The following is a 25,578-nucleotide window of genomic DNA, read 5'->3' on the forward strand; positions in this document are numbered from 1 at the left end:
CTAGCCACAGCCATCGGAGAATCCCCTACTGCGGCCGAAAAACCAAAAAGAATATTCATCTGAACATTGCCACCTGGAATGTCCGCACCCTACTGGACATGCCTATAACATCCAACAGACCTTGCCGAAGGACAGCTCTTGTAGCCCTTGAGCTTGCAAGATACAACATAGACATTGCAGCCCTCAGTGAGACCAGGTTACATGGCGAGGATTCCCTGACGGAAGTGAGTGCAGGCTACACCTTCTTCTGGAAAGGGGTTCCCGAAGGCATGCGTCGTATCCACGGTGTGGGTTTTTCTGTGAAAACCAAGCTGCTGCAGCAAATCTCGGAATCCCCTGTGGGCATCAGTGAGCGCCTGATGACATGGCGCATTCCTCTTACCAAGAAGCACTTTGCCACACTCATCAGTGCTTATGCACCAACCCTGGATGCAGATAACAACACAAAAGAAGATTTCTACCATCGTCTTGATGAAGTCATCCAGAAAGTCCCAGCCGCCGACAAACTCCTTCTTATGGGTGACTTTAATGCATGAGTGGGAAATGAGCATCTCATCTGGAAGAAGGTCATTGGTCAGCATGGAGTAGGAAAAATGAACAACAATGGGCACCGCCTACTAAGCATGAGTTGCTTATCACTAATAGCACCTTCCAGATGAAAAAACATCGCAAAACTACCTGGCAACATCCCAGATCTAAACACTGGCACCTTTTGGACTACATTATTGTTCGCCAAAAGGACAGACAGGATGTGATGATCACTAGAGCCATGCGGGGAGCAGAGTGCTGGACTGACCACCGCATGGTCAGATCCAAACTACGCCTGGTCATCCCACCTTGCTGTCCCAAGACGGCCACAAAGACTAGAAGACTAAACATCGCCGCTCTCTCCAACCCAGACACCATTGATGACCTCTGTCGCCACCTTGCATGCAACCTCTCTCATGTCCCAGAGGAAGCTGATGCCAAAGACTGGCCAGTTCTATCTGCCGCCATCCACTCTGCCGCCTCAACAGCCCTTGGCACCAAGGTCAGAAAACATCAGGACTGGTTTGACAACAACTCTTCTCATTTCCATTTGACTCTGCAAGAAAAACAGCAGGCCCACAAAGCCCTGCTCTCCGACCCACAATCCTCCATGCTAAAAGCCAACTACACCAAGGCTAGAGCCAAAGCACAGCTGTCACTAAGGGCCATGGAAGACACCTGGTGGCTGGAGAAAGCAAAAGAAATTCAACATCTTGCTGACTGTAGTGACACACATGGCTTCTATGATGCAATCAAAGCTCTCCATGGACCAAGGAAGCAAACCCTCACTCCTGTTAGATATGCTGCTGGAGACAGCCTCCTGAAGGACCGCCAAGAGATCCTTGAGCGCTGGGCCGAACATTTTAATGGTCTCCTCAATCACAGCAACCCTGCAGACCCCAACATCCTTGACAAGGCGCCTGTTATGCCACAGATGCGACACTTGGACAGCCCTCCTGACTTCGGAGAAACATCCAAGGCGATCAGGAGCCTGAAAAATAACAAAAGCCCAGGACCCGATGGTATTCCAGCGGAGGTGTTCAAACATGGGGGCTACCTCCTCATACGCCGCTTACACCTCTTGATCACCAAAATCTGGCAGTCTGAGAATGTACCCCAGGACTGGAAGGATGCCAACATCATCGTTCTCTATAAGCAGAAAGGGGACAGAGCAGACTGTGGCAACAGTCGAGGAATTTCGCTCCTCTCCACAGCAGGCAAAGTCCTTGCAAAGATCATGCTCTCCCAACTTGTCGAGTACATCTCAGAAGTTACTCTCCCTGAAACACAGTGTGGCTTCTGTAAGTGCAGGTCCACAACTGACATGATCTTTGCTGTACGGCAGCTACTTGAGAAAAGCAGAGAGCAGCGCAGAGACCTCTACATCACCTTCATCGACCTCAGCAAAGCCTTTGACACCATTAACCGTGACATGCTCTGGGAACAACTTGGCAAACTTGGTGTACCACCCAAGTTCCTCTCCATTCTGCAACAATTGCACGATGGCATGCAAGCCAGAGTTGTTATGGGAGGGCTTCAGTCTGATCCCTTTAAGGTCAATGTTGGGGTGAAGCAAGGCTGTGTCCTGGCACCAGTACTGTTCAATCTCCTCCTCACAGCAATCACCCGACTGTTCCACCGCGCCCTGCAGCACAAAGATGGTATAGACCTGGAATACCACCTTGATGGCAACCTCTTCAACATCCGGCGGCTCCAAGCTCAGACAAAAACATCAACCTGCCACATCCATGAGCTCCAGTATGCAGATGACTGTGCTGTCTTGGCACACAGCCCAGAATCCATGCAGCATGCCCTGGACACCATCTCAGCGTTGTATCAGTCCTTTGGTCTTCAAGTAAACACCAAGAAGACAGAGGTCATGGCGCAACTCTGTACCAAATCTCCTTCACATGTTGGCTTCCACATCAATGGCAGTCCACTCGGTCTTGTTGACCATTTTACATACCTGGGCTCCACACTCTCTGCAGATTCCACCCTTGACAGTGAAATCCACCATCGGATCAACAAAGCCTCATCAGCCTTTGGGCGCCTTAGGAAGAGAGTATTCGGCAACAACAACCTAAAAATCAGTACCAAAGTAGCTGTCTATAATGCAGTCTGTGTCACCACCCTACTCTATGGGGCAGAAACATGGATGCCGTATAGACGCCACATAAACAGCCTGGAGATGTTTCACATCAGATGCCTCCAAAAAATACTCAACCTGTCCTGGGAGGACCGCATCCCCCATACTGACATTCTGACTGCGACTGGCACCACCAGCATGGAAGCAGCTCTGGCCAAGAGGCATTTACGCTGGGTTGGCCACACCATTCGCATGCCTGGCTATCGCGTCCCACGCCAAGTCCTTTATGGACAGCTGCTCAACTCCAAGCGGGCCGCTGGTGGCCAGAAGAGACGATACAAGGACTTTACCAAAGAACTCTTGAAGCGCTGCAACGTCAACCCTGGCCAGCTCGAGGCAATAGCATCCAACAGACCAGCCTGGAGAGCCACGTGCAATAAAGCAGCTGAGCAAATCAACGACACCTTCATCCAAAGGAGGACCGCAAGACGTGCCCAACGACACCGGCAGGCAGACCCCACCTCCCAATCATCAGGACATACCTGCTCCATCTGTGGAAGAGTGTGCGGCTCCAAAATCGGCCTCCATAGCCACGTGAGGTGGCATCAACGGCAACAATGTTGACCAATCACCACCCCCCAACCCCCTGGAACAAGCGTCATCATCGGACACGATGGACAGCTAACCGTGTGTGGTGCTTTGAATTAGCAGTGTGCTACATCTTCACTGCATTTAACCATGTGTTTTGGGTGCATCGAGATGCTTCTGGTAATAGCACAGCCTTGAGAACAGCTGATTTCCTGGTTAGAATGACTTTGACCTTGAGCCATCCAACTGAATAAGTCATTACTACTATACCACAAGATAGAATCAAATAGAATTTAGACACAATGGTCTGTTAACTTTGCCAATGATGCCATCTGGATGACTTTCCCACTGTCTGCACTCTGCAGCATTTTATACTATTTGATTTATTTTATACTGTGTGTGTGTGTGTGTGTGTGTGTCTAGAGAAATGGACCAACCTGTTGTTGTGAATAATAACACACAGCCTTCACCATCAGTACATTTGACCAAAAAAGTGCTGATCACTGTGAAGAGGGTCCAGACTTAATCAGCAACACAGGCAGACGTTATAAAAGCTTTGTGTGTTTATTTGAGCATAGTCCTGCCTTGAGATCAACACCCGGTGTTATCAGATTAAATCAAATATGCATACAATACAAACGAGAACACTAAAAGACACATCTTGGAAAAGTTCTTCCCAAATTGCACGTTTTTTTTTTATAGGTTCTTAAAATATTACAACACAGAATCAGTGCTGGGTCAACAAAGAACTGGACATGAAGTTCTTGTGAAAACCAAACACAACCCAAACACAGCAAATAGATACATTTACGTGTTTATCATTGTTTGCCAGTATTAGTGTAAATGTAAATGTAATTACACTATGTACATCTGCAGTATTTTTTGAACGGTCGTTGTCACTATGGCAATGTTTCCTTCCCTTGGCAGTTATCTCTGAAGAATGGTCGCTGGTATAGAGGGGGCATGCCAGTCCAAGTCTTCAGCATTAAGATACACACACACACACACGCACGCACGCACGCATGCACGCACACATACAGACACACACACACACACACACACACACACACACACACACACACCACACACACACATACACCACACACACACACACACACACACACACACACACACACATACACACACACACCACACACACACACACACACACACACACACACCACACACACACAGACACACACACGTCTATATTCATTTCACAGCTTTGATTAAGTGTTATTTTCCGTGAGACAGATTACGCTCCTCGCAAGATGCTGCAAGACTGATGGTGTGTAGGTGTGTGAGTGCATGTGTGTTGCAAGGCATGTCTTTATGTGAGTGTGTGTGTGTGTGTGTGTGTGTGTGTGTGTGTGTGTGTGTGAGTGAGTGAGTGTGAGAATATCTCAACCAAATGTGTCACTTCCCTCATCATATTTGCTCGTGGTCACATAGCCTGTTGACTGCATATGTTGATGGCATGGCAGACAATCTACTGAGAAGCCTGGCGATGAGGGAATGCCATTTGATCTCCAAACATCTGAGGTGCAGAGTAAGTCCAGCTGACGGTGGGATTTCTGCATCCTTGATGATTACAAATGACTGTGATAATTGAGAATACAGGAGTGACAGTGTAGGATACTGTTTAACAGCAATACAGAGTCTACAAAATACAATGGCAGTTCATTTTTTTAACTTCAAACAGGCACATTTTTGACTTAAATGTCATCTTCTTTTCATTTGGAATCCTCACATTGAGTTTATATAAATTAGGTTTTAACCACAACAAAGCACGCTTCACATAATTGGCAGTGACAAGTTTTTTTTGGGAATGTCACAACATTATTATCTTCCCAGGGGACAAACAAAATGAGTTCATCCCAGAGGGAACCCATGGTCTTAATTCCCTTTAGTTTCTCCCTCTCTCTCTCTCTCTCTCACACGCACACAAAATCAAGTCACCCACCGAACCCCTCTCATTCAAAAAGATACTGAACCAAACCTGAAAAAAAAAAACCTACACTTCTTCCAAGGCCAGACGTACACTACTGCAATGAAGCTCCATGCTCTAAAGAGGAATCCTGCCCCTTAAGCAAACATGACAGTCCCAATATAACACACTGGTGTCTTCCTACACACGCACAGTACAAACATATTCAAGGCAATGACCATCCGTCTGGATCAGGTGAGTCTAAATCCTCCATTGAAAATTCCGGCACAAAGAAAATGTCCCACTGATAAAATGTACTGTTTACAATTTACCACCATCTAATCATCACCAGAAGTCCACTTCTGTTTTCCTGTTTATTTGGAAAACAATGACCAAGGTCCAAGGTCAGTTCCACTTGCTTAAGGTGTGTGTTTGTATATGTATGTATGTGTGGGTGGGTGTGTGAATTTGTGTGTGAGTGAACTCACCCACCACATACAAACACACGTAAAAACTCATAGACATGTTTACACACACACACACACACACACACACACACACACACACACACACACACACAGGCATGTGTTCCTCTACAGTCAGGTGTCAGGTGGTCACACCGCTGGTGACCCCACAGTTCACTCCCAGCAGCTCAGCTAGTGGGACATCTGTTGCACCCCTCCTCTTCCCCCCTCCATTCTCCCTCTTCCACCCTCTCCTGCCCCCTAGTGAAGAGAAGTCCGACAGCGCCCCCTGGTGGTGGGGAAGGGGGGTTTTAGGAGCCATCCTTGACCTCGGCACTCTCCAGTGGTGCTGGAGCTTCCTCTGAGGTGGGCGACTGGGCTCCACCTGGACCATCTGAGGAGAACACGGGACAACGAGAGAGAGAGAGTGAGATGGACACACTGCACAGGTTGATGATTGCGGACATACTGTTTGGTCTTTACATTTGGTCATTACTGGTCATTGTTGGAAGCAAATATCGGGGATAGAGATAAAGAAAGAGATAGAGGTATAGAGAGTGAGTTAAGAGACAGAGAGAGACAGACAGACAGACAGACAGACACAAAGGTAGACAGACAGGGGCTGATACATAGAAAAAGACAGACAGACAGACAGACAGAGAGGAATAAAGAGAACATATGGAATAAAAAAAGATAGGGCAGACAAAAAGCCCCATGACAAGACACTCTTTGTCCAAGCCTGTATAGAAGCAGATAGACAGAGGCCTGGCCAGACATGGATGCACTACAACCAGTGCATTCTGCCAATCAGTCTGACTGACTCTTGAGAGTGCAGGACAGAGGTTTTCAGACTGGACATAACGAGCCAAGCTGGGGGTGGCGGTAGCGATAGAGTAGTGGCTAAGGAGCTGGGCTAGCATGCAAATGGCCTGAAAAGTTGTAGGTTCAATACCCAGCTTGCACCGTTGTGCCCTTGCGCAACTTAACCCAGAGTTGCTCCAGGGACAATAGCCATTGTAATAACTGACATATGTAAGTTACTTTGGATAAAAGCATGTGCTAAATGAATAAGGTGGGGATCACACTGACCAGCGGCAAGCGGCAGGTTTCCTATTGTTCTCTATGGTTCGGCAGCAGTGGCGTAATGCTAGTCAGTTAAGGCAAACCATTTGTGTTACCATAGGAACGAGATAGAACTTCTTATGGTCTGAACGTTGCGTTATGCTTGCCGCTGGCCTAACTGTAAATGGTGAGATGAATGGACCTGTGACGGAGAGTTCAGCCAGCTTGAGGGGCAGGTCAGTGGGGCTGACCCCCGCCGGGGAGCCCAGGATGTCGGGCAGGGCATTGCGCCGCCCCGAGCGGCTTGAGGAGGCAAAGTCCAACGCCGGCTCCACCTCGGTCATCTCAGGGTTCTGGGAGACAGACAGAGAGAAATATGTTCAATGTATGTAGCATATGTACTGTATGTACACACACATCATTGAAAACACATTAAAATACATTCGTTTTAAGAGTGTACTAGTAAGAAACCTGTGAGATCAGTAGAGAAAGTGAAACCATGATATGAAATATAAGGTAAGAATAGATTAGAGAAAGGGTATAGACATTGGTGATCACCACTTGGTGAGGTCATTTTAAGCACAGTATGTGTTCCCACTAGGGGGAGCACTTGTAACAAATGCTTGCTTGTTTCATCACCCTTCCTGCCGTGGGATGCTGTGTGTGTGTTCGTGTGTGTGTGTGTGTGTGTGTGTGTGTGTGTGTGTGTGTGTGTGTGTGCGCGCGCCCATTTGCGTGTGCTGTTCTGAGTACAGCAGCAGCAGCGTTCCGTGTTTGTTGACAACACATGTCAGGAATATGTTTCCCTCTTCCCTCTCAGTCTCTCACAGCGTTTGTTTACCCCATAACTGCAGACCTCACACTAAATGACCTCAGCCTCAGTGAGACATACCTGTGAGACTGCATCTGACAGTGGCACATTGTGAGAAGCAAACACTTATAGTCACTTATAACACTTATAACCAAATAGTCGCTCTCTTTATATATATATATATATATATATATGTATAGCAGAATCCACATAAGAAGAACACAATGGTTAGTGGTGGTGGTGTTTGTCTGTCGTCATGGCAACTGGATGCAGGTTAAGTGACTGATGGATGTTCAACAATGATGTCAACCTCCATGTGCACACACACACACACACACACACACACACACACACAACACACACACACACACACACACACACACACACACACACACACACACACACACACACACACACCACATGTAAAAAATGCACACTTCTCTCACATTCTTCTGCCTATATCAACACTGCCACTCACAAGACACATGTTAACACAGCAATTCAATTAAAGAACACAGATACAAATATAGCATGCACACACATGCACACACTTGAATGGACAGACTATAGGTATCTGTATATAGCTGAGAAACACAGTTTAACTCGAATGAACCTACCAAATAGTTGCTCTAAAAATGCAGCTTACACTGACATACACACACACACACAGACACACACAAAGCTGCTGTTTCTATGGTAACAGGAGGAAAATCACCTCTGGCAGACAAACATTTGAGTCTAGCTCTATTCTCTCCCTCTGTCTCTCTCACTCCCTCTCTTTCTCACTGTCTCTCCTCCCTCCTCTTGTTCCCTGTCTCCCTTTCTCTCTCCCTCATGTGATTCTCTTTTCAACCCCTTTCTCTTTCTCTCACTCCCCTTCTCGCTCCCCCCTCCCTCAACCCCTTTCTTTCTTTCTCTCTCTCTCTCTCTCTCTCTCTTTCTCTCACATCTCCCTTCCTGCCTCTCGGTGCTGTTAAAATAATCTGCCTCTCTGCTGGAACCTCTCATCATCTGCAGCCAGCTACAGCTCTCCCTCTGAAAGCTGCTTATTTGCACTGAGCCGCCCCTGAGAGCAATGCCTCATCTGGGCCAGAACCAGGCCAGCGCAGGGCCTGGGGTGGCCCGAGTATGTTCAAATGAGAGCCACACTCTTGCACCTGTTCTCATTACCACAAGGACCACAGCACATACTGTCTGCCAAACAGGGATGGGAGACAAGCAAGCACTAATTAAATGTAAGTAGTGCACAATAAAAGTTTTTCCTTAAACACACACACACACACACACACACACACACACACACACACACACACACACACCTTTGAAACTGTCAAGGTGAAGCTACAGCCTGGCCATCTGCTCCATCACAGTTGCAGTCAAACCCCTTACCAGGCAGAGTTCAGAGTTATTCGTCAGGTCAGAGGTGTGTGTGTGTTTGGGTGAGTGTGAGTGTGTGTGTGTGTGTGTGTGTGTGTGTGTGTGTGTGTGTGTGTGTTTGGTTAAGTGTGAGTGTGTGTGTGTGTGTGAGCGAGAGAGACAAAAAGAGAGAGAAAGAAATGTCAACTAGGGATGGTGTAAACAAGGCCGTAAAGGATATCAACATGATACTTAATAAAGCAGCTTTCAAAGCTGACCTCATAAGGCAAAAACGGAAGCCTTTAAAAAGGAAAAATACTGAGGAATACTGACAAATGGTTTGATCAAGAATGCAAGACCATCAGAAAAGACCTGAGGAAAATAAAAACATTGCCAACCAAACAGCCCAGCCTTACACATTAATTACAATGAAATTCCAAAAAATATAAACATACAATTTGGAACAAAAAAACTAAATTATAGCCAAAAGAAATTAATTTCTGGGATATGTGGAACTATTTCAACACAAAGGAACCACAAGCATTACCTATCCAAAATGCCAACATCTGGAGAGCACACTTAGAAGATCTATACAAAGACATATCAATTAACAAAATCAATTCAGATCAACATTTGATAAAAGAAAAACTGCAATAACTAGAAGAAAAAATTAAAAACAACCAAAACCCCCTTGACATTCTGCAGAAATATTTTACAGAGAAAAACTCCAACAAATGCATGTAGAGCAACAAAAGAGCACTACCGGTAGATTTTTTTAATCACCTTAAATCCAGCCTACAAGACACCCTTCATTCTAAAGCCCTCCAAACCCAAGAGCCGAGCCCAGAGAAAAGTCCCCTACATCAGTTGTTGCAGAGACTAACTGACCTGCACCAAACACACTCTGACCAGTCTCACAACAACACTGTTTTCCAAAAAACAATCAGAGTAAACCAAATAATGAAGCAATGTAAAGAAGCCTATTTAGAACATTAGAAAGAGGAAACTAAAAATCAAAGCAGATTAGAAAGTTATCTGGCTCTAAACCGGGAATATAAATGTGCAAAATATCTCTCTACTGTCAGAGATAGAAAACAGAGACCCTAACCAAATGCAGGCTAGGTGACCACAAATTGGAAATTGAAAAAGGAGGACACAAAAAATCATGGCAACCAAAAGAACCGAGAACATGTGTTCACTGCACGACAGGTGAGGTCGAGACAGAGATGCACTTCCTTTTACAATGTAAATCCTTCAATCACATAAGAAGCCTTTTCTTCAGCAAATTCAATTCAAAAATTCCTAATGACATCAAAATTATAGATACTATTAGGAGAAGGAAATGGGACATATCTTGCTGCCCAATATGTATTAACAAGCCACAATCTGAGGAACAGTGAGTGACCTATACAGACAAACAAACACGCTCACACTCACACAAATACTCTATCATATACTGCATTTTATTTTACTTTATTTATTTCATTAATTGCTTTGGCAATATGAGTGACCTTGTCATGCCAACAAAGCATTTTGAATTTGAATTTGAATTTGAACTCGAGACATCGAAATTTAATTTAGACGAAATTTAATTTCGTTTGGCTTGATCACACAATGAAAAGCTCCACAGGTTACTATACATTTCCTCTCTGCCATCTTCACATTCTCTCTTCTCTAGCTATTTCTTTCTTCCCGCCATCTCATTCACATGACAGGGCTTCTATTTCTGAAAGCTTAAACTCCCTCACTCTACCCTGGGAGGAAATATAGAACTACATCTCAGAAACACCATTGACACCCTCTCATTACACGTTGCTTGTTTATATGAGCATGAGTGCATGTGTGTGTGTGTATGTGTGTGTGACAGAGCAAGAGAAAAGGAGAGAACAGGAGCAATAAAGCTATGGATATGCTGATGGCCACAGGTAAGAAATGGCAGGATCATTTGCTTTCAACTCTGGAAGTGTCCACAAAGATTTGTTAACCTTTCTTTTTACCTTCTTCTCCCAAGTCCTCTCTCTCTTTCCCTTCCTCTCTCTCCATTCCTTCCTCTCTCTCTCTTCCTTCCTCTCTCTCGCTCCATTCCTTCCTCTCTCTCTTTCCCTTCCTCTCTCTCTCTTCCTTCCTCTCTCTCTTTCCCTTTCTCTCTCTTCCTTCCTCTCTCTCTTTCCCTTCCTCTCTCTCTTTCCCTTCCTCTCTCTCTCTTCCTTCCTCTCTCTCGCTCCATTCCTTCCTCTCTCTCTTTCCCTTCCTCTCTCTCTCTTCCTTCCTCTCTCTCTTTCCCTTCCTCTCTCTCTCTTCCTTCCTCTCTCTCTTTCCCTTCCTCTCTCTCTCTTCCTCTCTCTCTCTCTTCCTTCCTCTCTCCCTTTCCCTTCCTCTCTCCCTCTCTCATTTTCTTTGAGCTCTTTTTGTTCTCTTCCTGCTCTCTTCTCCCCTTTCACTTTGATTCCTTTTCTTCTCCTCTCTCTCTCACACACCTTCTTTCCCCTCCATCTCTTTTCTCTCTCTTTCTCTCTCTACTCCCTCCTTCTCTCCCTCCTCTCCCTATCCCCCATGTCGGAGCGCAGTGGCGGTGTGTCAAGGCCCCTCTTTGTCTCAGCTGTCCAGGCCAAGAAGACAGGCTGTAATTAGGCCGTGGCAGCTCTGCAGCTGCTTGCCGTGCGCACGGTGGGTGGCAGACAGCTAGAGGACAAAGGAGGGAGGAAGCAGACGCACACACAGCCTGCCCGCCTGGACCACAATGCACTGGGGCACGGCAGGACAGACCGAGCGACGGGGGGACACAAACTCCATTTGGGTCTGATGATTCTCTTTTTATATTCACCCTCAGTTGGTCCAAAACATACACACACACACACACACACACACACAAACTAATGCTTTTTAGTTTTGGAGATGATTATGGGTCACAGTTTTCTACTTGTTGTGGATCCAAAGGACATCTCCATAGCAACGAGAGAACACGGCATCCACACTTTAATAAATGTGTAATTGAGGTCAGAGGTGCCTGCGATCATCGTCTCTCCATGACAGCGCTTTAAGTAGATCTGAGGCTCATCTAACGACAGCACCATTGAGACTAATGCTTGGGGAGAGATATGAATGAGAATGAAACCAAGCCCTACTTAACCACACGCGGACATGAATGGCTTCCCATCTGCTGTGAGGGATAGAGCTTTTCCTAGTAAAATGGGTCACTTCTGTTGGGTTAATAGGAACACATTGTCACAGAGACATTTCATCTGCCTTTTTCTGAACAACTGCAAGTTTCCATTTCACTTGTAATGTCAGTTTATTGCATGGCTGTAATCACACAGGCTGGTACAGAGTGGGTCAGACTGATTTCCTCACTTTGAGAGATCAAAGTTAGAGCGTCTCGAGATCTCGAATCATTAATCCAGGAACTGAAGGAACTGTGTATGGCTACAAACAAGTGATAAATACCTATACATATAGCCACAAATTGTGAGAGCAGTTAAAGTTGATAATATTATCTGATAATTTATGTTGATTACTTTGTTGATTTCAGGTCAAGCTAGACGTACTTATCGTAATTGGATCTATTGCATTGTCATTAAGTTTTATGATTTGAAACATTTTAATCACGGAAGTAGAGATACAAAGACTCACAGTGCCAGTCTTGGCAAATTTATATGACAAGGTTATATGTCCAAAGGTCAAGGTTTATAGTTTCAGTTTCACCTGTGCTGTTGATTTTATATGCTCTCAGTCAGGAAAATTCTAGGATCTTCTATGATAACAGTCTGCAAGAGTGCCACATGACAAAACAATGACAAGTCACTGTAAAATGATGGGAATAAGTACATTCCTGTATCAGGCCATCCTTAAAAATATTTTTGTTTGCAGTAACAGCCAAAAAAAAATAAAAATGGGTCGGTAGGTAGGTCAATATTTTTTTTCAAGATTCAAAGTAAAAAAAAAAGTTCAATTTTGGTCATGGTGATTACGTGGGAATGAATTTACACAAATGTGCATATCGTGGCGTAACTGACTGGGTCTTCAACCCGTGCCTTCAGGCGCACCATTGCAAACATCATTCTGATGCAGGTTATATAGTCCAGCCTTTCTCAAACTTCTTTGACCTGAGGCCCGGTCATGGCAGACTTTTGGGTCATAGGGCTCATCTACATGTACCCAGAAAGAAGGCTACAATAGCTCTTGGCCACGTTATATTGAAATTTGACTATACAATACTCAATGCTATACAGTATATTATACAGTCTTTGCTCTGTTTCTAAGGAAGTTCCAAAAAAAACGTCGTTCTATTAAGTTTCGTTAAATAAATAAATAGCCTTCCAACAGGTTGAAGCAGAGCTTTGATACCAACGTTATCGATTAGTTTCAGTTTCTCTCGCGCAGACGCGCATTGAATGAATGCTCATACCACCACTTAATTGTAGGGCTCCATGTTTAATGACATCGATAGCAGAAACGTTTGTTTTCTTTTTTTTTTTTTTTTCATCGATCCGCGGTTTCTTGATCACCTGCGCAGCAAATTATCAGATGAAGCATCGGGCCTAATTTCACTCCACGACTCCGCGAACCAGCAGTCTCCATGTTGCGGACCCATATTTCGAGAAATGCTGAATAGACCACAACCAATTTCAATACTCCGACACGGTCACCGCTAGACTAGGGGGAGAAGGGATGAGAAAAGATCTGGCCACAGTTCTTCCAGAACTTCGTGCCAAGTAAAAGCGTTATCAGTTTGTGTGAATGAAACGAAGCGTAGGCCATAGTGTGACATGCGTAAAACCAATGGTGTAGAGATGACGCCAAGTGAGCCACGCAAAGTGAGCCACGTTTGCATGTAGGCAATTTATATTCACAATACTTGGGACTACTAAAAGAAATATTATTTTATTGCATTTGTATTGGTTGTTTAGAGTAAAAAAAACAATCGGTCAGTATTAACGCAAGTTTACAACCGGCAAGTCGGTCGGACTAAAAGGGGGACAAAAATAAATATTTGGGTCGGTTCTAAATTGACAGGGTCGGTCGGGTTACGGCAAACGAAAATATTTTTAAGGATGGCCTCATTAATATACACTGGTCTTTTGTAAACACATTTAACACAAACTCAGTGACTGAGAGGTCTAAACCATCCTCTAAGACCCAGATGATGGTGACACTCTGATTTATGCCTTTGTATGGGCTGGCTGGTGAGTGCAGAGGATTTTCAGCACCATGGACAGCAGAGTGCTGCTGTGTGTTGTTGGGGTTGAACTGTGTTGGGCTGGGCTGGGTTGTGCTGGGTTGTGCTGGGATGGGCTGGGGTTGAGCTGTACAGGGCTAGGGTTGTGCTGTGCTGGGCTGTGTTATGCTGGGCTGGGCTGGGGTGGGGTGGGGTTGTGCTGGGCTGGGCTGGGCTGTGTTGTGCTGGGCTGGGCTGTGTTGTGCTGGGCTGGTCTGGGGTGGGGTGGGGTGGTGTTGTGCTGGGCTGGGCTGTGTTGTGGGCTGGGCTGGGGTGGGGTGGGGTGGTGTTGTGCTGGGCTGGGCTGGGCTGGGCTGTGTTGTGCTGGGCTGGGCTGTGTTGTGCTGGGCTGGTCTGGGGTGGGGTGGGGTGGTGTTGTGCTGGGCTGGGCTGTGTTGTGCTGGGCTGGTCTGGGGTGGGGTGGGGTGGTGTTGTGCTGGGCTGGGCTGTGTTGTGCTGGGCTGGGCTGGGCTGGGCTGGGGTGGGGTGGGGTGGTGTTGAGCTGTACTGGGCTGTGTTGTGCTGTGCTGGGCTGGGCTGGGGTTGAGCTGTACTGGGCTGTGTTGTGCTGGGCTGGGCTGGGGTTGTGCTGGTCTGGGGTGGGCTGGGGTGGGGTGGGGTGGGGTGGGGTGGTGTTGTGCTGGGCTGGGCTGGGGTTGAGCTGTACTGGGCTGTGTTGTGCTGGGCTGGGCTGGGCTGGGGTTGTGCTGGGCTGGGGTGGGGTTGCGCTGGGCTGGGGTTGTGCTGTACTGGGCTGGGGTTGTGCTGGGCTGTGTTTGGCTGGGTTGGGCTGTGCTACTAGATGGATCTGTGGATGAGGCTGCACTGCTGCCCTGTCTGTTTGTCTTCCATCAGACACCATAAGGGGGTGAGGAGCAAAAAAAGATACAACTGTGTGTGTGTGTGAGAGAGAGAATGTGTGAGAGAGAGAAAGAGAGGGGAGTGAGAGAGAGAGAGTGGAGGGAGAGAGGGTGGGATAGTAAGAGAGAGAGAGAGAGAGAGAGATGTGAGATAGGGAAAGAGATTGTGTGAGGGAAAGCAGATGATGCATGGAGAGAATAGGGGATGTGTGAGGGAATATGTGCTACAGAGAGAGTGTGGTGGAGAAATATGCGCTCTGCGTCTCACATAAGCATGAATGTGTAAATAAGCCCCTCATACCCATATGTGTGCAGCCTCAGTGTAACCCTTCAAGACTATTTTCAGCTCTCTATTCAGTCAGCATACTTACTTCCTACTTCCTGCCTACAGCTACTGTCTTCCAATCTCTTTCTTACTCACCAACTCATGTTACAGCAACTATTTGACGCTTTTTGAGTTGTGTTTCTATTAGTAACTACTTTTGATTCCGTCTTTGAAATGCTCTGGATGATATAGGGTCCCTTGCATGATATATACACACACACACACACTAGCCTTTTTTTTTAGCCATCCAGCCAATGCACCTCATAGTCCTGTAAGTAGCACTTAAAGCGCTGTACAATGTCATTCCTCACATTCACCCAGTCACACACACACTCATACACTGATGGCGGAGGCTGCCATGCAAGGCGCCAACCTGCACGTCGGGATCAGTGTGGGGTTCGGTGTCTTACTTAAGGACACTTCGTTTAGCTGGTTCCCAGGAATGTTGGGATAAAAGTAACGTGCATCATTGCTCATTGCCAGAGTGTCTCGCAGAGAAAATTCCATTGTGCTCTCGCGAGAACTCTTTTAGCAACATTATTTGAATTTCCCCTTGGGGATCAATAAAGTATCTATCTATCTATCTACAGTATCTATCTATCTATCTATCTATCTATCTATCTGTCTATTTCCCAAGAGACAGCCTTTTATGTCTTTGAGGGAGTTTGCTTGCTATAGTTTTAGAGACGAATACTCCATAAAGCTGTTAAATAGCATAACTTATTATAGTTAATCATTTTATTCTATAGGTCTCTCAGCATTATGAATGCACCATTTCATACTCTCTCTCTCTCTCTCTCTCTCTCTCTCGCATTGTCCCAGTGTTTCTCCTAAATCAGGTCAGTCTGACTGTGCCCATCATGTCACACTGCACTGTGAGTCACAGCAACAGAGATGAGGTCAGCATATTCAGCGCACACACACACACACACACACACACACACACACACACACAAACATAAACAAACACGCACACACACACACACATAAACAAATGTGCGCACACTCACAGACATAAACAAACACACACGCACGCGCGCACACACACACACACACACACACACACACACACACACACACACACACACACACACACACACACACACACACCACCACCACCACCATCACAACTCTTCAACTTCACACACATCCTCCCCAAAACACACATGACTACCTCACTACCCACAGAGCTGCAAACCAAAATAGGGCTGCACGATTTGGGGAAAATATCTCATTGCGATTTTTCTGACAGATATTGCGATTGTGATTTGCAATATGATTTTTGAATGTCTTGAATTGATTCAGTTCAATATTCAAAATGTTCATATTCATATGTAACTGTGCAGCCCTAAACCAAACCAAACAGCAGCTTCCAGGCTGATCCAGCTCTGCTTCTGCTGCTGGTCTGTCAGCTCTGTGTCACATGTGGACCTGACCTACGCCAGAGTCACAAGTTACCCACCACTCTCTCTGTGTCACATGTGGACCGGACCTAAGCCAGAGTCGCAACCCACCACTCTCTTGGCAGATGGAAAAAAGAACGCCTCAGAAAGAAAAACTCCTACCACGCATTTGTTCCAATCATTCAGTAAACTAATTCTAATTAATACAACACAACTCTACAGTGCAGCCAGGTAGATGCACTAATTAGTGAAATCCTCTGTATATGGGCAAAACCAAATGATGGTAGGAGCTGGAGCTTTCCACCTCAGCTCTGTAGTTGCTACCACTGCCGTCAACGCCAAACAAGACAAGAAACAAAAAAAGAAAATGGCACCTTCCTTTGTCATCTCCCTTTGTGCCAGGGGCCATACTTTAGTGTGAACACATTTAGTAAAAGCTTTTGCACTTCCGACATCTTTGGAGAATTATATAAAGAGACCCTGTGATAGGAGGGAAAAAATGGTCTAGGATTACTCCCCTTCCTCTATTTATAGTCTCTAGGATCATGTTCATCCGTTGAGCACCTCTCTTCGCTTCCATGGTAACCGCGGTGCTGTACATCACTGGATCACAGCACTGGGGAGCTAACGAGCTGGGGATGGAGGCTCGGATGTGTGAGATTCTTCCAGTGTCGGTCTGTGGTGATTTCAGCGGTGGCTGTCTTGAAAGGCCAGTGCTGGACTTTAGGTATACGCAGTGAAGCGATGCTGAGCTGGCAGGGAGACAGATGTGGCTCTTTGAGAGATCACGTGTTGTGACTTGGGAGGTGCCTGAGACAGGGTGAGGAGATCAGAGGAGACAAGAGGGAGAGTGTGTGTGTGTGTGGAGGGGGGTGGGAGGTGTGTGTGTGTGTGTAGAGGTGATGGGGTGAAGGGGGACAGGCAGGTACACATTTTCCATCAATGCCACACATTTCCTTTCATCCTCACAGACAACTCAACCAATGTCCACTTGGGTGTGGCGCGCACACACACACACACAAATAAATCACCATCACCACAAAAGCACAGGAGTATAGATGGGATATAGCCATAACACACATTCATCCACAGGGCCCAAAATAAGCTCATCGCTTCCCTCCTCCCCTGGCTCCTAAATGAGACCCAGGAGAGCGGTAGGACTACGCCTCCCATAATTCACCAGACACAAGCCCAAGACAGCTGTTTGAAACAGAGAGTGTGTGAGAGAGAGGTAGACAGAGAGAGATACAGACACACAGGGGACACACAGGGGAGTGACAGAGAGGGAGGGAGAGAGAGAGAGAGGGAGGAGAGAGAGTGACTGTTAGCTGCTCCAGGATGAGAATTGCAGTGACGGGTTTGTATGACTCTCCTGAGATGCTAGGAAAAGCAGGACGACTGGCTGTGGACCCACCCAACCATGCAGTTGTCTAATCTGCAGCGATGACACATGTGTCAGAAAAGGATTCTTAGTCATCCCCCAAAGCACTGATGTCACTGCCAGAGCAACACATTATTTATTGACTTGGGTCAGTGACAGGGGGCTCTTTTGCTGTTGTGCTGCTGTGTTTTTATTTATTTTTTTGTGGAGGGTGAGTTGTGTTTTGTGGTGGTTGATTTTTTTTTGTGGTTGTTGTGTAGCCCAGTGTTGTGTAGTTGTTGTATAGTTGTTGTGTTGCACAGTTGTGTAGTTGTTGTGTAGCCCAATGTTGTGTTGTTGTGTAGCTGTTGTGTAGCTGTTGTGTAGCCCAGTGTTGTGTTGTTGTTGTGTAGCCCAGTGTTGTGTTGTTGTTGTGTAGCCCAGTGCTGTGTTGTTGTTGTGTAGCCCAGTGCTGTGTTCTTGTGTAGTTGTTGTGTAGCCCAGTGCTGTGCAGTTGTTGTGTAGCCCAGTGTTGTGTAGCCCAGTGCTGTGTAGTTGTTGTGTAGCCCAGTGCTGTGCAGTTGTTGTGTAGCCCAGTGCTGTGTAGTTGTTGTGTAGCCCAGTGTTGTGTAGTTGTTGTGTAGCCCAGTACTGTGTAGTTGTAGTGTAGCCCAGTGCTGTGTAGTTGTAGTGTAGCCCAGTGTTGTGTAGTTGTGTAGCCCAGTACTGTGTAGTTGTTGTGTAGTTGTAGTGTAGTTGTAGTGTAGCCCCAAACTGCCTCTGCCAGCTACACACAAAGACCTTTTCAAACACATTCACCCACATCATATACTGTAGTTACACAGTATTCCATAGTTATGTAAGGGTAAGTACTATTGAATCTCTAGGTCAGTCACAGACAATGACCCTCCCCCCTTTTTTACCGGTACCAGGTGGCTGTTGTTTGTTATAACATCTAATATCACAGATGTATTCACTTATTCAGTCTATCCCTGTTAATGCTATACAAGCTACACGGCCATTCATTCAAAGGAAAACCTGGCATTTTTTCACACAGATCCCTGTTTCTTGAGGTCACCGAGTAAAAAAAGAAAGAAAAATCCTACCTAGCTCGAGTTGCTGCAGCCAATAGCTAGAGCAGCCAGGCAGCTACAGTGCTACACTCTGTGGGCATGATTTTTAAGATTTTCGAAAGATTGTGTTTTTTCCCGTACTGACAGTACTACTCGTGACCTCGGAAACAGAGATCTACAGTATGTGATGTGGAAATGCTCGTTGTTGAAGCTCACAAGAAACTGAAGAGAAGGCAGGGAAGGGGGCATGGGAGTGTCTGTATTATGTTTGAAGCAGAGATTGCAGATCTAAACTATATATAAATGAACCATAACAATATTCAACATTAGAGCAGTGTAACCTATACTAACTAGTGTGTTTTCTCACAATTCATACAAGAAATAATGCCTCACAGCATGGTAACTCAGGTAACTAAGGGAACAGGTGGGCTTGTAAATCAGATATTTTTATATTTGTTTTTAACATGCATTCGGGGTAATCCTACCACAAGGGGTCAGTTATAAATTAGCAAGACACATTGTGCTCCATTCACTCAAACCACTTGCTGAGGTGGACTAAGGTGGTGTGGGGCTAGAGCAGAACTGTGATGTGGTCAGGTGACTTGAATCATGCAATCTTTTGTTTTTTGCCACAAAGTTGTGGATGTTTTAGAGGGGATAGAGGAGTTTATGAGAAATGGCAAACAAGATGAAAACGGTGGCAGATGTGGGATCATGTGACAAAAGTAATGATCAAGTAAATACTTCTACATTTCTACTTGACAATAAACAACATTCTCTCTTTTGGAAAGCTGACCGTGGAGTTTAACTTGAAAATGTGTGTGAGTGTGTGTGTATACGATGCCTCTATAATGGTTCCTTAAAGTAAAGGAAAAGTGCAGTAAGTGACAAGTGACAATAAGATAATATCTAGATGTTCTAGACATTTAGAAAATCTAGAAAAACTGGAAAGACACTCACACCATTATCAGCATTGTAAGTTCTCTCTCAGATTAAATACGCTCCCCTTCAAGATTGGATTTGTCCAAATTGTTCAAATTGTGATACAAAAACAACATTTAACACTGAGCAAAAAGACACATTTTTAGTATAGGTTACACAGGTTAGTGCAGTTCTAAAGAGCAATACTGTATACTGTGAGCAATACTCACAGTGAGGTCATTAAGATGAAGCACCTGGTGGGCTAGTAAATCAGTCCCAGTTGACATTTGTTTTTAACATGTTTCCAGGGTGATATCATGCAGTGAATCAAAGTTAATAGCCTACATTAGGCTACTTCCCATTTTGCATACGTTCAGTTGTAGGCTATCTAAACCAACTAAAAGCTTGACTGAAATATTGTAAAAACATTTACTTATTTTAAAATCTATGGGAAGAGAGACTACTAGTTTCATCCCGAGCTGCACGTTATCATGATCACATTTAAAGATGAGGTTATTTATTTATTATTATTTTTTATTTATTTTTTTTTTTTCAAAAAATGTTGCCTGTCGCCCGCATTCAAAAAAATGGAACATGCAATTGTATTTCACAACTTTGCGAAGCAGGGGCGTCGCTAGCTATTTAAAACATTCGGGGCTAGAGCCCAGAAGTTAGTCTTTTTGTCCGGGGTTCGATGGTTTCTCCCCCCGAGATTTTGAAAATCGGGCTGATGAACATGAAATTTTAACCTACTTTGAGAATGAAAAGGAAGGCCAATCGTAATGACTCACGCCATGGCATTCGAATATTTTGATGTTTAAAGACCGTAAGGAGAACGCCTCTTCTGCCAAAGTGCACCATACAGCACCCAAAATATGACATTAAAATAGCCTGTAGAATAAACATCGCCATGCACCTCTGTCAAGTGCACAGGTGTGAGCTAGCTCGCTCCTCGATAAACATTTGGGCGCCATCACCTTCAATTAATGGGCTATGGGTGCCTTGAAAGCAATGCATTTGGGTTGTGTATCACTAACTTTTGCCCAGAGAAAAAGTTCCATTCTGTCAAATGCTACAGGAGAGGAAGGGCGGAGAGAAAAGGCAGTGTGTCATTTCTCAATCTGTACATCTACTTTCATAATTCCATGGTATTCTGCAACTTTCACATCCAGTCAGCGATGGCTCAAGAGAGGATTATTGTGCAAGTCTAGTCAGTGTTCTCTGGCACCCATGTTAACTGGCTAGCGCCGGCCCTGGTCAGATTTCACTTCACTTATGAATAACCCCTTACAAAAAAATAACTATAGAAATCTTTTAGTGTTTTGTATTGTATATTATATTAATACATGCATGATCACATCATATACTTTCCCAGATATGGGTAGCCTATACTGACTTGAAAACTATATAGCCTAGTATAACAGATGGCCCTTACATTGAGCTTACTAGTAAAATTAGGCCTACACTGAAAATGGCCTAGGCCTCAAAGGGTACCTAATTCATTGAAGCCCTTTTAAGGTGTGATTTACAAGCCTGGGGGCTAAGCCCCCACTGTCTTTCAATCATAGTGATGTCCCTGTCTCTTACCAAAGACGTTAAATTAAAATATAGGCTACTACTGGACATAGACCTACCCTCTTGAACAAAGCATGACTGCACTTCACCACCACACCACTAGACTATATGAGCAAACTGCATACGATCGATTTGACAGCACTCGCAAGTCCGAAGAACTCACCCTGCTTTGATGCGAGTGTTTTGTCTATTTACATAGGCGTCCATTGGGCTAGCCTACATGGTTTGATACGTGCTGAAAAAGTCCTGTTTGCTGTTGAACTTGCGCTTCGCCTCTTCTATGTTTATTGACAAACCCATGAGTTATGACCCATAATACAGCCTACTTCAATGATTGTGTGAATTGATCTGTAGCTATCCTCAGCCTATGGTTCCAGATAGCCTATCTGAGACGGTGGTCTGGTTCAAATGAGTTGCGTTATGAAATTGAGAATGACACTCCGACTAAATCGTTTAGTCTAATCGCTCCGACTAAGCGTTTAGCCTAATCGTTTAGGAGAATATCCTTTTGGAGATTATGATCGATCGTCTATGACAGTGATAGTCACGGTGCGTCTGTGAATGGAGGTGCGTGTATACAACGGTGTCCACTAAGCATACCATGCTTGTTTCGACCCTCTGCCCAACATAGCTTGGAGGTTGCAATGGTAATCGTGATGATAGTGTCCGTAATGGATGTGGTACAGACAGCAGGGCTAGTAGAAATAGGGCTCTAAAGAACTACAAAGTCAACCGCAATATGATGCAAACTTCTGGGTACTGCAGATTACCCGCGATAGGAACTGTTTGACCAGAATACTTTATTGTAGGCCTATATTGTAGTAATCTATTACTAAACCACAAAATATTAGGTGTTGGTATACATCTTAGGTGTTTTTCCTGTTAATTTGTTATGTGGGTTATATGAAAAAAAAGAAAGTAAACCTGCTTAAATATGTTCATCCAGTATTTACTGAAAGGTGCATAATTTGAGGTGCTTGCCATCCAGTGACAAATTACATGGGTAAATTTACCCCCTTCATAAACTTTTGTTTTACTCAAAGATTTTTACATTTACAGTAGGACTTCATCTCTGACCACTTTCAAGCCATGGCCTTTTGAAATTTTGATATAAAATCCAATGGTGTTGCTTTCTTAACCCTGATGAGTTTGCCAGGTTTAAAAAAGTTATGAGAGGAAATATTTTTATTTGGTGTGAAACACACACACATACCTGTTTTTATGTTTTTCATTTATTTTATAATTTGTATTAATATTTATTTTATCATTATTTTATTTATAAGCTAAGGTTGCTAGCACAGGTGTCTAAAACTAGATAAAAACACTTGCACTTTCTGTTTGCAGTTTTGTGTGGTATTTGAAAAAAAGAACATTGTATTTTCAGATATAGCCGGCCCTCCAATCAGATGACGTTGGCAGAATTGGCCCCCAGCTCATTTGAGTTTGAGACCCCTGATCTAGTGTGTTAGTTACAGTTTTGTCATAACTCCCTGATGCATTTTTGCATTTAGAATAGCCAGAGCGTGAACAATATCGGTGCCTATGGACTAGGCTTGGTGAACCCAGCCTGATCTGCCCGCTATTTATTTTTTGATTTCTTAAAAGATTGAGGTTGGTCTGGTGAAAGCCAGACTAGCCATGGACCTCAGTTACACAATGCAAGGGAACATGAATCAGCCTATATTTGCACGAACAATCACGGACAACAGCTCTTCAACTTTGGCCCGTTAAAATGTGTATGAACAGTCTAGCGACGCATTTCATCAAGGCCCATTTGGACATGTCCGTTATTTGCACCACTAGATGTAAAACAGCATTTCGTTTTACTTAATTTGTGCATTAACAATAACGTTTCAGACTACTGTTACTTAATTTCTGCATTGACAATAAAGTATTACATGAACTAAAGATGACTAAAATCTTATGTAGAAGAAGAAATATTCACAAAAAATCCATCCATCCAAAAATTACCTTTGTTTTTGATAGCTGTTGATAGCTGAAAACGGCACAGAACTGACAGAGATGTTTTTGTTTATAAATAAATAAATAAATAAATAAATAACATGCTGATACCTTTTGCTTTTCCCAAATACAATGTAGCCTACAGGTGTAAGTGACCTTTCATCAATCCAGTTGCAATGGATGAACTGTGATGAACTGCACCGACACACCTTTTACATTTCAAGACTTTTTCCCATCATCTACTCCCTGAATTTTTGGTCATTGATACCGGGACACCCAACCACTGGGGTACATGAAATTTGGTGGGTATGTAGTCCCACTAGACTTTTAGGGAAAATTTTCATTTTATTCCGGGACCACCACCAACCCCCGAACTGCAATGAAGATGACTAAAATCTTATGTAGAAGAAGAAATATTCACAAAAAATCCATCCATCCAAAAATTACCTTTGTTTTTGATAGCTGTTGATAGCTGAAAACGGCACAGAACTGACAGAGATGTTTTTTGTTTATAAATAAATAAATAAATAAATAAATAACATGCTGATACCTTTTGCTTTTCCCAAATACAATGTAGCCTACAGGTGTAAGTGACCTTTCATCAATCCAGTTGCAATGGATGAACTGTGATGAACTGCACCGGACACACGCACACATTTCAAGACTTTTTCCCATCATCTACTCCCTGAATTTTTGGTCATTGATACCCGGGACACCGAACCACTGGGGTACATGAAATTTGGTGGGTATGTAGTCCCACTAGACTTTTAGGGAAAATTTTCATTTCGTCCCGGGGACCACCACCAACCCCGTGCTGGGCCCCTGAACCGCAAAAAAAAAAACAACAGTTTTTCCTAAATAACTACCTGAACCGTGGCACTGAGGATGAAGAATCTTTTATGGTATGTTGGTCTCAAGGGCCCACATCAACCTGGCTCATAATCACTCATTTGTGATTTGCACCCCCACCCCCGGTAAAAAAATGAAAATGCAATATTATTCTGCTTTAATCGCCCCTATCTTCAGTTAAGATGTTCAGAACTGCACCAAATTTTATGTGTATGATTGACCTGGCATTCTCCGGGGGTATGCCAAGTTTCGTAGAATTTCATCCATGGGGGGGTCTAAAAAAATTAGGTTATGTGTACATTTAGTGACTGTACACTCATTGGCCTGTAAATGGCGGTGCACACATATACACATGCACACACACAGGCACCCACATACTATCGGTATTAGAACGGCCGATACATAATTACAAATTCAGTAGGATTAAAAGAAAGCCAAAATAAATATTCATCATCATCATGGCTGCATTTTCAGTATTGGCGAGAAGTAGTCGTTTGTCCACTAGATGGCGCATCGTTGCAGTGAGACGTAATTTTGTTGGAAGTTAAAAGTGGGTTGGAAAACAATGGACGCCATACAAGGACAGTAATTTCCCGCAGCGAACATCTAATAAGGATAGGACGATGTTCACATGAAGTGTAATTCCCATTTCTTCTTGAAGCCGAAATAAATCTGAGGATGTTTATCGGACATGCTTGGTTTTTACTGCAGGTACGTTAATCTTGTAATATCAATAAGGACCTAGGTAATGTTACCGTTAGCGTTGGTTGAGTGATGGAGGCATTTGATTTATTGCATTTGTAGAAAACTATAAATGCGGTTATACCAAGCAAATGTATAGCAGCACTGTTTGTATCTTTCGACTGTCATTTATTGCACGCGTACAAAAATCATTCTGTGCAATGGAACATTTACCAACGTTACAATCGGGTCTGATACAGTTTTGCCTATACATGCGTGAGACTGAGGCGCCTGTTTATTTTGTTTTAAGTGCGTGCAGGGTGTGAGAGGGGAATCGATGTGCTTTGATTACAGCTTGGTAGTCTGTGAAATTAAAAAGCACGCGTGTGAAGTATCCAAACAATGACACCTTCATTTCATTATGGCTGCTTTAGCAAAACACCTTAAGCTACTGTGTAGTGGGTCCCATTTAGAAGTGGCTACTTCATTCCCGCTTTCCTTGACTCATGGAGTTAAGAATGTTATTACACCT

The 25,578-nt window shown here is 44.3% G+C and overlaps 1 protein-coding gene across 1 annotated transcript in view; it reads right to left on the reverse strand.

Moving 5' to 3' along the window:
* Positions 1 to 4,541: 4,541 nt before the first annotated feature.
* Positions 4,542 to 25,578, reverse strand: part of LOC125285338 (cAMP-dependent protein kinase inhibitor beta-like) — a 33,311-nt gene continuing 12,274 nt past the window's right edge. Inside the window, exons 2-3 of the mRNA XM_048229749.1 lie at positions 6,858 to 7,008; positions 4,542 to 5,987 (exon numbers count right to left, since the gene is read on the reverse strand). Of these exons, the coding sequence (XP_048085706.1) occupies positions 5,905 to 5,987; positions 6,858 to 6,999 (225 nt within the window). The 5' untranslated portion in view covers positions 7,000 to 7,008 and the 3' untranslated portion in view covers positions 4,542 to 5,904. The remainder of the gene's footprint in view (positions 5,988 to 6,857; positions 7,009 to 25,578) is intronic.

Source organism: Alosa alosa, chromosome 20 (genome assembly GCF_017589495.1).
Source record: "Alosa alosa isolate M-15738 ecotype Scorff River chromosome 20, AALO_Geno_1.1, whole genome shotgun sequence".
NCBI lineage: Eukaryota > Metazoa > Chordata > Actinopteri > Clupeiformes > Clupeidae > Alosa > Alosa alosa.